The sequence below is a fragment of the Mytilus edulis genome, chromosome 14 (assembly GCF_963676685.1).
Source record: "Mytilus edulis chromosome 14, xbMytEdul2.2, whole genome shotgun sequence".
NCBI classification, from domain to species: Eukaryota; Metazoa; Mollusca; class Bivalvia; order Mytilida; family Mytilidae; genus Mytilus; species Mytilus edulis.
Window position 1 is genome coordinate 34,983,235 of NC_092357.1, and position 14,947 is coordinate 34,998,181.

The 14,947-nt window shown below is 31.4% G+C and overlaps 1 protein-coding gene across 1 annotated transcript; it reads left to right on the forward strand.

Moving 5' to 3' along the window:
- The first annotated feature begins 283 nt into the window (after window positions 1-283).
- Window positions 284-11,594, forward strand: LOC139502924 (uncharacterized). Its single transcript, XM_071292592.1, has 6 exons — window positions 284-355; window positions 2,368-2,679; window positions 4,819-5,120; window positions 9,247-9,351; window positions 10,013-10,084; window positions 11,200-11,594. The coding sequence occupies exons 1-4, from the start codon at window positions 298-300 to the stop codon at window positions 9,253-9,255; spliced, it is 681 nt and encodes a 226-aa protein (XP_071148693.1). The 5' UTR covers window positions 284-297; the 3' UTR covers window positions 9,256-9,351; window positions 10,013-10,084; window positions 11,200-11,594.
- The last annotated feature ends 3,353 nt before the right edge of the window (window positions 11,595-14,947 follow it).

Sequence of the window (14,947 nt, forward strand, 5' to 3'; positions counted from 1 at the left end):
CAGTGACTTCGACCCAGTGGTTGTAAATGAACTCATCATTAATATTAGGATTACAATTTTATATTTGCGCAAGACGCGCTTTTCGTTATCGGAGTACAAATTATACAAACACGTGTATATGTCTTTAAATATTGTCCGAGACATTAAGCCTTTGTAATGCAACTAGAGATTCTAATATGCTGAAACTGATTATAGACTTTGTCTGCTCTATGGTCGGGTTGTTGTCTCTTTGACACATTCCCCATTTCCATTCTCAATTTTATTTGTTGTTAATTGCAGTTTTCAAGAACATCAAGAATGCCTTTTCTGCCTCACATCAGTTGTTTTCTATTTTTAATTAAAATCAATGCCCTAGGTGAGTAAACTAGATCTATATATGTGGAGTTGTTCCTATTTTCTCATTTAGAGTTTCGATATAAGGGATCACACATGCTTGATAAGGAGATAAAAAAAAATCACGGAATATTTCTTTGTTAAATTGAGATTTACCTGAAGAATTTTCACGTGTTATATTTTACATCAATAGAAATTTTGTGGAACATGGTTTAGACAACTCATTAGCATAATCATTAAAGACGGAATACTGCCCTTCTGATTTTCTAGTGTAAAATCGACTTTTGAAGATATTCGGTTATATCTCGATGACTTCATATCACATATATTCGACATTATTTTACTTGACACAATCTCTATTAGCTGATAGATAGATAAAGCGTATAATTATTTAATAAAAGAAAGTATTTAAAGCAACCGGAACAGGATCGTGATTATTTGGTCAACCCATTGTTTATAAAGAAAATATCTAAAGGTACTATGATTAAGATAAAAAAAAAATGAAATATTGGATAGTGTGTCCTTGTGTGGTAATCGTGATCAAAATAACGCAAAAACGACAATTTCTTATTGTAGTGAAATATTTGATATTTGCTTTTAAAATGAATGTGTCATCAAGATGGTAATATATAAAATTAAATAACACAAAAACGATGGTATTTTCTTAATCAAGAATCAATTTATTAGTGTTTCTAATTTTTAACAAAGAGTAATAATTAAAGTAAGATAAATTAAAATTCTATATTCAGAGTAAACGTCAATTATACAGGAATCTAACAATATGATAGATTAAAGGCAACCGTTACGATAACTTAACGATGTAAAATCTTTGTAATAAACATGAAAAGTATGTTATTATTTTCTTAAATATACCATTATTCCCGATTGTTTCTTCCTCTTCCGGATCCTCCGCTAGATTGATCACGGATGCCGGATATCTAATATGCACTTATATATATTTACCTATAAAATCTTTTATCTCTATGTTGTTCATTTTCCTTTGATCTTTTTTTTTTTTGTGATAAATTTTCATATCATGCTTCTCGCTTGAGATGGAAAAGTATCGCTAGAAACAAAGGAGACATCTGGCGTTGCTAATGAAATCGACATGAAATTGACAACGTCGTCATAGGTTAAAATAGCGATAAACAGATTATCATTGGTCATCTCAACTCGATTGCTTTTCTCGCTTTCGCCGTACCGGCACACGCGAGAAAATCAATCTCGTTGAGATGATCAACGAAAATCCAAAATTATCAACTGATTTAATCATTTTATTTATAAAAAATATAGCAAACTTGTGATAAGGACATAAAATATTTGATCTTTTAAATCATTCAAACATATTTAAAACCGTTATGTTACTATTTTTAAAAAGAACACACACATTAATTTGCTTTCAAATATATTTATAAATTTCAGAAAAAATAAGAGACAAATAAATTTTCTGTTTAACCATGATATGAATGAAATGCAATTGAACGGAGGCAATATTTATCATACATGTATACATATCACAGGTATTTGAAAGCTAGTATAGACTGATTCAGACTATTTACCGGATTTGTAATATCATAAGTAACACGAAGGGTGCAACATGTGGAGCAGGATCTGCTTACCCTTCCGGAGCACCTGAGATCACCCCAAGTTTTTGGTTGGGTTCGTGTTGCTTAGTCTTTAGTTTATAGTTTTCTATGTTGTGTCTTATGTACTATTAATTGTCTGTGTGTTTTTGTTTTAGCCGTAGCGTAGTCAGTTTATTTCCTATCTATGAGTTTGACTCTCCCTCTGATATTTTTCGCCCCTTTTTAAATGCTAAAATACCTGCATTCTAAACATTGATGCTAATTTTCTATTCGATTTCAATGATTTCTACATTGATAATACTGTGAAAATAAAGTTATGTTGACATTAAACGAACAAGGGCTAGTATATCAATGCAATTTATATATAATCAAATTTAATAGGGATATGTTCATATTATGAAATGGTCATCTCACTATCATCATTAATAATTAAATTGGTCCTTTTCAGTTTCATTAAAAATGGATATAGAAACAATTTCGTTTGGTGATTATATCGTTTTGACCTGCACAGTCCATGGAATACAAACAATCAACAACACAACAACGAGACAGTGGTCCATGGGGGATGATGACAAACTGTTATGCTACAATGGTCGAATAAATAATCTCAGGAAGTATAAAGAAAAGGTACTTCCAGGAAATGAGTTTAGTCTTACAGTATTCAATATAACGAAATCAGATCTCAACGTAGTTTATCAATGTCGCTATGGATTTGATGCAGCAAGTAAATTGATTGAAGCAGATAAACCCAAATTGTTTTGTAAGTATAGTGTCTTATATATATTAAGTAAGGAAAATGTAAACATGGTAAAGGCGTGATTAGATATGATGGACAAAATAAAGTTCATCATGTTTTTTTAGGTGATATAATTTAAGAGTAGTTAAAGTGCAAAACAAATTAGAATGGGAGAACAAATCATGAAAATTTAGAATGTTTTGAACAATACAATTATTCTTGATTTAGATAATAGACTTATTGTCTGAACTGGGATTATACAGATTGTAACATATTAAAAGATTCGGGCATAGAAGAAAATACTTAAAATGATGTTAAACCCGACTTTGTTTCTTTTAAAGTTCGTACGAATTTCTCAATTTGTATTTGTTAACCTGAATAGTTTTTTTTTGTTAACCGATTAATGAAATTTGAACGTCGGTAAACTACAATTGCGCAAACTTTTCTCCAATGTTAGGTATAGCATGTACAGGCTTATATCATAAGTTTACTTTCTGGAAGAAAAAAACTAACAAATTGAGATGACTTTTGAGCAATGGGTTAAAATTAGCCAAATTATTCAATGATCTCTACTGTAGATGTATACGTTACAATTATATACCTATATGGAGTTATTTTCTTTCAGAACGACAGGTCATTCTTTTTCAGAATCAACCCGGACGATACCATGTTTCAATGAAATATGCTCAAAGGCATAAAATAATGACCTGTGTGAGGTCACTATTTTCCTTGATAAAAGTGCAATCTATAATTTACTTCAAAATTTTATTCGTCTGATAGTTTTTTGTTGCCGATTTGGAAATTTATTTTTTAAAGTTCAATCGATGATAGATGTTAAAGAAACCTTCATTGCCCGCATTCTAATTTTAGAAACAAATAACGTGAAGTTTTGTTAACTTGTCGCTACAATAAAGAAACATTATCATATATGTGAGATGCATATTAATATAGACTTTCATAAATAAAAAGCCAGATTTAACCTATTCGTGTGTTAGATTTTGAAAATCTTAATAAGTCACACTGAATAGGTTGATTGATTTTTGCTTGCTTGCTTAACGTCCACTGGCAAATATTTCATGCATGTTCAGGACGATAAAAGCTGAATAGGAAATCATACTGTGACCTACATGTATTTATATTCGTCTTCGTGTCAGTTCTTAACTTTTTTAAATTTATGTATACCTTTTACTCTATCAAATGATCAACTAATAAGATAATTCTATATTCTATTGAATAATATTAACGTAACTCGAGAAAAGGGTCGGCTGCGGAGGGTATATAATTATATCCTGATTATCTGTTAATAAAATGTATTGCTTTTCAAAAGACAATCTTTCTGAATTTTTCATTCGATTCAATTAAAATTGTTTAAAAAAAATTTCCACTTTTCCGCGATAGAAATATCAATGACATTACAAATAGAAAAAAAACATACCCCTACCCCTTTTCCATAAACTAAGTGGTACAAAAAATTACTTACAATGTGTCTTGTATTTGTCATACACCGTTATCGGATGGTAACAATACATTTGTGTCTTACTTCATGCAGTTACAGTAATATTTGTATTGTGTATGGATAACATTTTTTAAAAGGTTTATATCTAGATTCATTTGTGAGTTTTATTTCACATTCTAAATGAGCCGAGCCGTAGGGCGTATTAAAACATGAACGCATTAGAAAGGAATATACCACTTTAGTGTTGTCGGTAAAATATGATACTAAAGTTTGCAAATCTTTTTTTTTTGACGGTATATAAGTCAGATAATGCATATTTCAAGGTTTTTCTTGTCGTAGAATACATCTCGTGGTGTCAGGATTGCTCAAAGAAAGACCTCCCTACGGTCGGTCTTTCATTTGACCAATCCTGACACCCCTCGGTGTGTTCTACGACAAGAACAACCTTAAAATATGCATTATCTATAACGTATATAAAGTGTCTAGAAAATAAACCTAACGATGTTAGAGTAGATTTGGTTCACAACGTCCACCCCGGCGCCGGGGCTGGAACCTGTACTTTTTATTTCTAACTTCTACGACAACACCGCCTAGCATTGCGCAGAGACCTTATCCCCTCCTCTAACTCTAGCTTATAAAGAAAAGCTTTCGTTTCGGGAGGTGTTACCTTCTTGTAAAAAGAATAGTTATTTTCCTGCTTTTTTCAGTGTCATTGAGATTGGTAGCCGATTTCATTATATTAGGTGGAGATATCATACTGACATGCATGGTAAATGGGATAAGCACAGTTGATAGAGACGTAACAAGACAATGGTCAATGGGAAATGATGACCAACTATTAAGCTACAACGGCCGAATTAATAATCGTAGAAAGTATGAAGAAACATTTCTTCCCGGAAATGAGTTCAGTCTTAAAGTATTCAATATAACAGAGAAAGATATTAATATAACTTACCGATGCCGATATGGTTTCGATACAGCAACATACTTTATCAACATAAACGAGAGTGTAAGTCTACAGAAAAGTGTCAAAAGTTATCATTCATTCAATTTATCATCTCATAGTATAGCAGATCAAAAAGAAGTTAATCATGTTAATGATAAAGGTAAGCTACCGATCATAATGAATACATTTCTAACTATATCATGGATGTATATATAAACTACCTTTTGACAGATATTGATTCAATTGTATGGTCGTAAGTTTTTGTTTGTGTATATTACAAAATATAATGACCAAACAACATTTTTTTGTCAACCTGATAACGGTATTTTTTAAAGACAAGAATTATAATTTTAAGGCAATAGATAAAATAGGGAATGATAAAGCTGAACAACGTTGATTGCACTTACACAATATCTTTAGGACGTTGTCATTTTATTAGGCATGTTCACAATCAGCCGATACCGAAACCGAAACCGATACCGAAACTGAAACCAAAAATAGTAGTAAGGTAAAGGGTGAATGTTAATAATGTTTGATTAACTAAACTCTTTTTATTGTTTAAAATTTAAATCACTAGATGGAGTATTAATTCAATTTCACATTTTACATGAATCTATCAAAAAGCCATAGTTTAGTTCAACGAGTAATAAATACACTAAAGTAAGTAATCTACAATTAAGATTTGGATATAGATTTCTTTCTGAAGATGTATATTAATCATGAATCATGTTTCGTCTAAGGGAAATAACTGTAAATAAAATCGAATTTGGTTGGGATCCCGCTAACATGTTTAACCCCACCACATTATGAATGTATGTGCCTGTCCCAAGTCCAAAGCCTGTACTTCAGGTGTGTTGTCGTTTGTGTGTGTGTTACATATTTGTTTTCGTTCATTTTTGTAATATAAATAAGGCCGTTAGTTTTTTTTTTTCGTTTGAATTGTTTTACATTGTCATTTGTGGGCCTTTTATAGCTGATTATGCGGTATGGGCTTTGTTCATTGTTGACGACCGTATGGTGTCCTATATTTTTTTAATTTCTGTGTCATTTTGGTAACTTGTGGAGAGTTATCTCATTGATAATCAACTGTCCACAAAAGACCAAAATGACACAGACATTAAACAAATATAGGTCAGCGTACGGCCTTCAACAATGAGCAAAGCCCATACCGCATAGTCAGCTATAAAAGGCCCTGATAAGACAATGTAAAACAATTCAAACGAGAAAACTAATTATGTTTTCTCTCTTCATTTGCTTTACATTTCTTTCTCTGGAACACATTTGATTTCCCCTCTTGATGAGCTAGGTTCTTCAATATTAACCCTCAACTTTTAGGCAAATTATTTCATAGCTTAAATTGTTATTATGAAAATAAAAACTGACTTTAACACATTTGTGATGGGCATACTATTTATAGTAGCGATCAGTAGCCTTTTATATTTTTCAAAATATTGCTTATTATTTCTTCTTGGTGTAAGCAAAACTTTAAAATTTAATAAAGCTATCCATCATATTTTGGCCAATTTTTCATCAAGTTTTCAGAGCAGTGATGGCATATCCGTCAGCTAACACATGGGAATCTATGAAGGTTGATTGGCAAAGAATTGGCAGAGGATGAACGAAAATTTGTCGATAAAAAGATTCGTGCAGAAAAGTTTGAGTAAAACATTTCATAAGACGAATACATATTTATTAAATAGCAAGTTCTCTTTATAGACATAGCCGGACCGTTATTGCACATGTTGTAGAACTATGTGCAGCTATTTCCCTACGACGAAACATGCTTAATGTACATCATAAATAAATTGTATCGATATCTAAAATTGGTATTACTTCCATTGGGGTAATTAAATAATGGTTGAATTTAACTTTGCTGTTTGATAGATTCGTGTGGATTGATGAATTGAAGAAATACTCTGTCTTTTAAATTCAAATTTCAAACAGTATAAAGGATCAATTAACATTATAAACTTTTATCATTCACTGCTATTTTGGGTTTCGGTATCGGTTTCGGTTTCGGTTTCGGTTTCGGTATCGGCTTATGTCTAATAGAGACCAAATAGGCCGTTTTTAATATTTTAGTTTTTGACAACTGCATATAATTGTCTAGCCTTTATTAAATTGATGTATCGAAGTTTAGTGTTTCTAATTGTCAATTCGTTTTACCAATTGTCACAATCATGAACACGAATTTAAGCAAACATATTTTTACGTGCAAAGAATGGATTAAATTGATTGGAAGGATGACTTATCAAATGACAATTGTATTAAAAAGGTCTGTTTGTTTTCTGTTTGTAAAAATAATCCTTTTTAAACGTCCTAATACATATGATATTTCAAACAGTTTTTCTGTTTGATATTTCTGATGGACATTAATGAATCAATATCTAATACCAATGTTTATACCATAAAAATCAAACAAACAAACAAATACAAACTTAATCGTTGTGCACACAATATCAACAGTTTATCCTAAGATTATACCTTAGCCTAAGCATAATATTAAAAAATATGTCTATTTGGGTGTTTTAACAAATAGAAGATTTTAAATTTATTTGGAGGTCTAATAAGCGTCAATTATTAGTGATTTTTATTGACTATGTTTACGCAATTTATATGTAAGATCCTAAAACGTGGTTGTAAGCAACTATAAGTATATTTTCGGCAGTCGACAATCCGCAGAACAGTATAGTAAACTATGAATTGTCCAAGCAAGATAACATGTTAAACAATTCGAAAAAAACAAATGCCTGATTTATAGAACAAAAACAATAAGCAAAAAAACAATATTTTAGACAGCAGCCAAAAACTACTACGTTATAATGATATGCTCGTGACTGTTAACTCATTGACTGATATTCATAAAGGTGCAAAAATGTAAACTTGGATGTGTCTGCTAAACCTTTCCCCCTTAAGAGAGATATTATGTACGACACATCATAAAACAAGGCTGTAAAATAATTTGAAAGGGCTTGACTGACCACGTCGGCTCAAACACCTAAATCAACTAGGAAAAAGACTTAATAAAGGCAACAGTGGTATACCTTTGTCCAATAGTCATACATCGAATATGCAAAAACATTTCCAGGTCATTAGTGTAATAGAAAAAAAGTAATACATCAAATATATCGACATCCAAGGACAATAAAATTAGAAAGACCCTTATCAAATGGCAAAATCAAAAGCTTTTACACATATTTTTCACCAGAATATGACTAATTTATTTAGACTAATCACCTGGTTTGAACTTACATGAGTTACAAAACGAATACCACATATAAAGTAAGATGCGTTTTGTTATTTGATTTTGCCATGTGATTATGGACTTTCCGAATTGATTTTCCTCTGAGTTCAGTATTTTTGTGATTTTACTTTTTTCTTGCATTCCGGGCACCTGCGACCACTCCCAGTGTTTGTTGGGGTTCGTGTTGCATACTGCACAGTTTTGTTTTTACATTGTATGTTGTGTACTGTTGTCTGTCTATTTTGTTTAATTCTTTCTCAGCCATGGCGTTGACGGGTTGATGTCGACTTATATCGTTCACCTCATTTCATATGTATACAAAATGTGAATAATAAATTACATAGTCTGAGGGATTTTTTTGGCTTTCAATGCTAGTTAATATTTTATATCTGTGAAATGTTTATAATCGTTATATTTGTAGTTTCCACAGGATTGCAAACATTTATGTAGTATGAAATTGAGAATGGAAATGGGGAATTTGTTAAAGCGACAACAACCCGAATATGGTAGAAAACAGCCGAAGTCTTCAACATAGCTAGAAAATCCCGTATCCACGGGTGTGCTTTATCTGGTCGCTAAACAAAATGTGTTCTGAATAAATGAAAACGGACTTCATATTAAACTCCAACACATATAAATGAACTAGAATTAAAAATCATACAAGACTTAAAAAATTCAGAGTTTTCTGACTTCGGACAGGGGCAAAAATGCGGCGGGGGATAAACATGTTTTGTGAGATCTCAACACTTTCCGTATACCTCTAGGCAATTTGTGTAGAATAAACAAGCACACAGCAATATGCACAGTAAAACTTAGTTCAAAAGAAGTTGTAGCATCAAAATCTCTACAAATGCTGTTTATCTAAATACGGATCAATAAACGTATGATAGCAGTCTTCTTTACAATTTCGTTATACTATACATGTATTTATGTCCATCTTTTCAGAAAACCTAAGATTAATCTTGTTGGCTACGCTGATTCCAATAGCGACATGTGTTTTGATAGCAGTTTTTGTAAGATTTATTGTGAAACGAAAACACACAGGAAAAGGTAAATAAACCATAGCCTCAATAAATTGTTTTTGTTGTGCTAGTATGTACCAAATGTAATCTTGTTTTCAGACAGTGATATGTTTGGTAAATAAAGGCAACAGTAGTCCTCTGTTCGAAAGTCATTTAAACAAGATAAAAAGCTCGTCAATCCCTTTTGAGTATACCAACAATAAGATATCTATTGCATCATCTGCAAAAATATTCTTTTACCAGATACAGTCGAAAGTCATGTCAATAATATTACAAAAAAATCAAAAAACAAACATTGAATCTTAATTAAAAATGAATATAATATATTCTTATCTTTTCTATATATCCCACTGGTATTTTTGCCTCGATTTTTCGATATCAAGTTGTTATTTTTCTAAAAACATACAGAAAAAACTATTGAGCAATTGTACGAAATATTATTCCAAAAATTCTATGTACATCCAACTTAAGATTTGACGGGCATTCCGGATATTTGAAGTATGTATTGTTAACTGTGTTATAAACTTCGCGTGCAGATCCAGTAAGGTCGTCGTGGAATATCCACCGTCAATAAGGTCGATCTAATTTTTGACGATTTTAATTTGACTTAAACAAATCAAAATAAACTATGGGTGGCTCCAAACCGAAATTTCTCTGGACCCTTAGTAAAAGTTTTTTTTTTATTTCAGAAATAAAGGACAAAAACAACATACATGACATAAACAAGGTGGAACGTGAAAATCTTTTTCCATCGTCTCAAGGTAGGCAATTAAAAACAAATCAATGGTTCATTACTCTTCTTTTTAAAACTATTACATATAATTCACTGCTCTGACATTGCGAACGGCGTTGGTTCAACCTACATTTTGTTAAAGACTTGGGTATTGATGAATACAACTACGTGACGTTAAGAAACACTTAGCTATGCTCTTCAACTTTGTACTTGTTTGGCTTTATAAATATTTTGATTTGAACGTCACTGATGCGTCTTATGTAGACGAAACGCGCGTCTGGCGTACTAAATTATAATCCTGTTACCTTTGATAATTATTAGCTATAAGAGAGTAAAAAAAGTGAACATCAGAATCACTGAACTGTTACAAAACGCAAACGCCAACATACATAGAAACGAACTATTTGATATAACTGCCATATTCCTTATTTTGTATAACACATTTTAAGATAAATGATGGGTTGAACCTGGTTTTATAGATAGCTTAATCTCTTGCATATATGCCAATTAAACAAATACTGCTAAAATAAAACCTAACGTGACAGGAATACAGTACAAATGAATGTAAGGACACTAAGGACAGAGAAATACATAAATAAGTTCGATACCAATATGGGCATTCTGTGTTTTGAAAAGATTAACTAGCCCATCAGAGGATCGTCATCTTTTTGATATATTAGATTGATGATGAGTGTCAACCGAAGCTGGTGACATTTAATGATGCTTTGTCCAAAACTTTAAAACTATATATTTTTAACAAATTACGGCTGGAAATTTGTTTATAGTTATTCCTTTTAACATTTCGATATTTCTTTATCAAAATTTCCGAACTTTCATTGTACATTATTCATAATATACATCTTATTATTGGTATCAATTTTACTGCACCAGAGGCCCACTTGTACAATTAATGTCTCTTCAGTGATTCTCGAAGCCCAAATGTTTGTAAGTCTAAACACTAGTTTAAAAGTTAAAGAGCTGATTAAACATAAAAGAACCAAAGGTAAATCGACACATGGGCAAAGAATCAGAGCTATGGCTGAGGGAGATACTTTGCGCAATTAGAAATCATTGCAACATTTTGTAGCAACAAATTTGAATAAAACAAAATTCATTTGAAACTTTGCATTTTTTTCATTGCAGGAGAATGCATTTCAAAGAAAGAAATTTCTACAACTGAAGCTACAGTCTAGTCTAGACTCCTGACTTTAAACAGGCACATGTACATGTTAAAGAGAGGGTCGAAAGGTACCAGAGCGACAGTCAAATATCGAAAATAAACTGACAACGCTATGGGTAAAAAAGAAAGATACAATAACAATTAAACTTAGCTGGCTTTTCTCAAATTGCTCACAAATGAATTGTTACAATTGAATTTGGGCACACATTTGAAGATTGTGTCCGACTATGATGGAAGAACTGGTTTCGGTTTATTGGAATAAGAACTCTCTTTCTCGATATAGAGACGTAGCAGGAGGTGTTTATAACAATGTGTGTAAAAGTTGTCTGTTATCAAATTAAAGCGTTTCTTCACCTTCCTTGTTTGTTTGTGCTCGTTTGTGTTTAAATGCTCCCCAGCTGAAGTTGAGAACTTTTCTTTCCTTTCTGTCCGCCCATTCGTCTGTCCGTCTTTCCGCCCAGTATGTGTATACAGTTGTTTAAGATACCTTTTTCTACAGTTTAAATGCTATGAAGTTTTCACTTTGCTAGCAGTTTGAACATATATTGAAGGTGTACATGAGGTCAAGGTTTTGATTGTTATCAAAAGTTGAAGTTTGTCATGTTTGGTGTATAATACTTGCATAAGAGGTGAAAAGCGTTTTTGGATATCCCCTCCTACAGTGAACCATAGACATATATGCTTTCATGCTGATTTTTTATTGTTTTATTTTCAAATAACTCTTTACGTCTGCTAGGGCAACATCTGTGTCTCCCAAACATAATAATATCTCAAAGAAAGTCTTTATTGACTTTAATAGTACTATTTAATCAGAGTGGAAAACGGGGGCATCACTTTGTCTAGTTTTTAATTTGTTTCCATCTGCCCTTTCAGTTCTATATTTATGATTAATATTGACAGCACCATTATTGCTTCATTGTAATGATGTTAAGATTTCCGGCCTCCTTCGTTCCTTTCTGATGGTTTCTAACGTATACATCCGCGTGGTTTTCTCTCTAATGTTAAGCTTAACTTTACTTTTGTTAGTGTTTTACTTGTAACAACTATTGACACATTGAATTTTAAAAGGGACGACTTTAAAAAACAACGGTCTTGGTGGTCCTTTACTTATGCTCATATAATTTGAACATTGTGTAATTGTGTTAATTAGCATCGAGGACTGAATGTGGCCCTTCAAATGTGTTGTGGTTATTATTGTCCTTTATAAATGGGTCATTGCAATAAAGATCGTATCTTTTTTATATCAATCTTTATGCATTATGTCGAATAAGAGGAAAACGAAAATTTATCTATTTTTGCATATAGTAATTCATTTGATTTAAACCGGTTCATATTCATCTACTAAATTATGTAACAAGATTAAGTTTTATTAAATTAGATAATAAATAAAAGCGACATCAAAATCTGGTTTATATAAAACAAAAAACAAAAAAGAAGATGTGGTATGATTGCTAATGAGACAACTCTCCACAAGAGACAAAAATGACAAAAAAATTAACAACTACAATTCATCTTACTGCCTTCAACAATGAGCAAAGCCGATAACGCATAGTCAGCTATAAAATATTTTTAAAAGTTGTTTAAAGAGTCCGTAACGGTACCAATTTATCTGCAACAGATGTGCATTTCGACATCAAATGTCTCCTAAGCAATGCCCACGACCAAATTTAAAAAAAAAATCTTACTCAAAGAAATAGGATCTTGTAAACTACAATAGACAAAAAGTATCGTTTTAAATAATTTGCATACGCATGAATGGGTTATTTAGCATGGAATTTAGTTCAGAATGTAAGTGTGCGTTTTTGTTTATGAATTAAAAAAAACAAATTCTCATAAAATACATTTTTTGATGATTGATTATTATGCGCCTGTTAAAGAGGGACAATAGACACCAGAGGGACAGTCAAATGTTTCATATATATATATATATATATATAAATAAAATTAAATTTCAAAATGTTATTAAAGTCCTTTAATTCTCTACATTTTTCTCCAGCCGGTTTCACATCTTTGTGATAATCATGGATGAATGTAACTAACGGTAACGTAACGTCACGATAATAAGTCTGTAACAATGCATTAAAGGGACGTAACCCTTACAAAATCACCCAAATACTATGTTTTCCCATTTTACCAATGTGACGACCAATTCACCGAAGAAATGAGAATTAATAAAGAAAATATGTTTATACAAAAGTACAAACCAAGCCTAAACAGATAAGACGTTACTTTTGTAAGGGTTACGTCCCTTTAATGCATTGTTACAGACTTATTATCGTGACGTTACGTTACCGTTAGTTACATTCATTCATGATTATCACAAAGATGTGAAACCGGTTGGAGAAAAATGTAGAGAATTAAAGGACTTTAATAACATTTTGAAATTTAATTTTATTTATATTTCTACTAGTGTGGACACAGAATTCAATTTTTATAATATATATATTATAAAATATATATTATGCACATATTGGGGAAAAGTTAAGTCGGATATTTCATGTTTTTTCTAAAAGTTTTTCACATTTTCATAAAAGATGTGTTGTTCTTTTAATTATTTCGATGATGTAATGAATTGTACAGTAGTGATATATGATGAGGGTTTACTATCATGATTATGTCAATGAGTCTCATTACATAATTGTGATCGCATGTATTGGGGAGTTTACAAAACTTGTCCATAAGGTTTTTCACTGATATTGTGGAACCATTTATTCTCGTTGGTATCAATTTGAATTTTTGGTTTTCCTTAATTCTATAGAAAATTTGTATTTCGTTAAGCATGTCAATTCGTGGTTTACCTAATCCACATACAATTAGTATTCCACGACTAACAATGAATCCATAACATGTTAAGGTGATTGTTGGAAATTGGTAATGTATGTTAATCATAATCAGTAATAATCCAAGGTGCTCTTTCAGAATGTCAACCATCAGCTATGGGTATACACTGAAACCGCATGACTCTATAACTGAATATTTTGTTCCAATCAGCCGATATTTGGATAACTCTTGTTCAATCATATAAGATTGAATACAGACAAGAGTTAGCAGTAAGCAGTTGTCAAGGTTTAAAGCTTTCGCTGAATGTATGAATGATTATCAACGTAAAAGATACATATAGATTTTCTCTTGTCTACTATGCACCCCTCTTTTAGTACGGTTGAACATTCGAGTAATGCTAACACAGCCGATTTATACATATTTTGCGTTAAACATCAAACGTCAATACCGGTTTTTTACAAGTTTAATCATGACCCACCATCAAAAAGTCTTGATATTCTAATACATGTAATAGTCAAATCAGTAGTTTCGGAAGAAGGTAAATATAGTTAAGCGCTTCAAATGCAGGTAATAGTTCGTGTTGTACATTTTTAAGTTATATTTTGTGTTATTTTTTAATAACTTAGATACGAAAAACAAAACGATACAAAATTAAATTCAGATGAAAAGATGTCATGTAATAATATGTATTTAGTATAAAAAAAAAAACAATGTATGGAAATTTTTGTTTTGTTTTTTTAATGCTTTTCAATTTCGTAATCAGTTAAGACTTCCTCTGTTAAATGGAGCTTCGCTGATAATTCTTGTGTAGATCAAATGCACATCTTATTTATAAAAATATAAACCTATTAACTCTGATGAGTTTGTATTTAAGTGTTGTTTAAAACCCTTAGTAAAAAAATCGATTCGAACCGATGCAATCTTATATCG

Coding starts and splice junctions, on each gene's coding strand:
- LOC139502924 (XM_071292592.1), top strand. CDS start 298: ATGCCTTTTCTGCCTCACATCAGTTGTTTTCTATTTTTAATTAAAATC. Junction 356..2,367: donor AATTAAAATCAATGCCCTAG/GTGAGTAAACTA, acceptor GGTCCTTTTCAG/TTTCATTAAAAATGGATATA. Junction 2,680..4,818: donor AGATAAACCCAAATTGTTTT/GTAAGTATAGTG, acceptor TGCTTTTTTCAG/TGTCATTGAGATTGGTAGCC.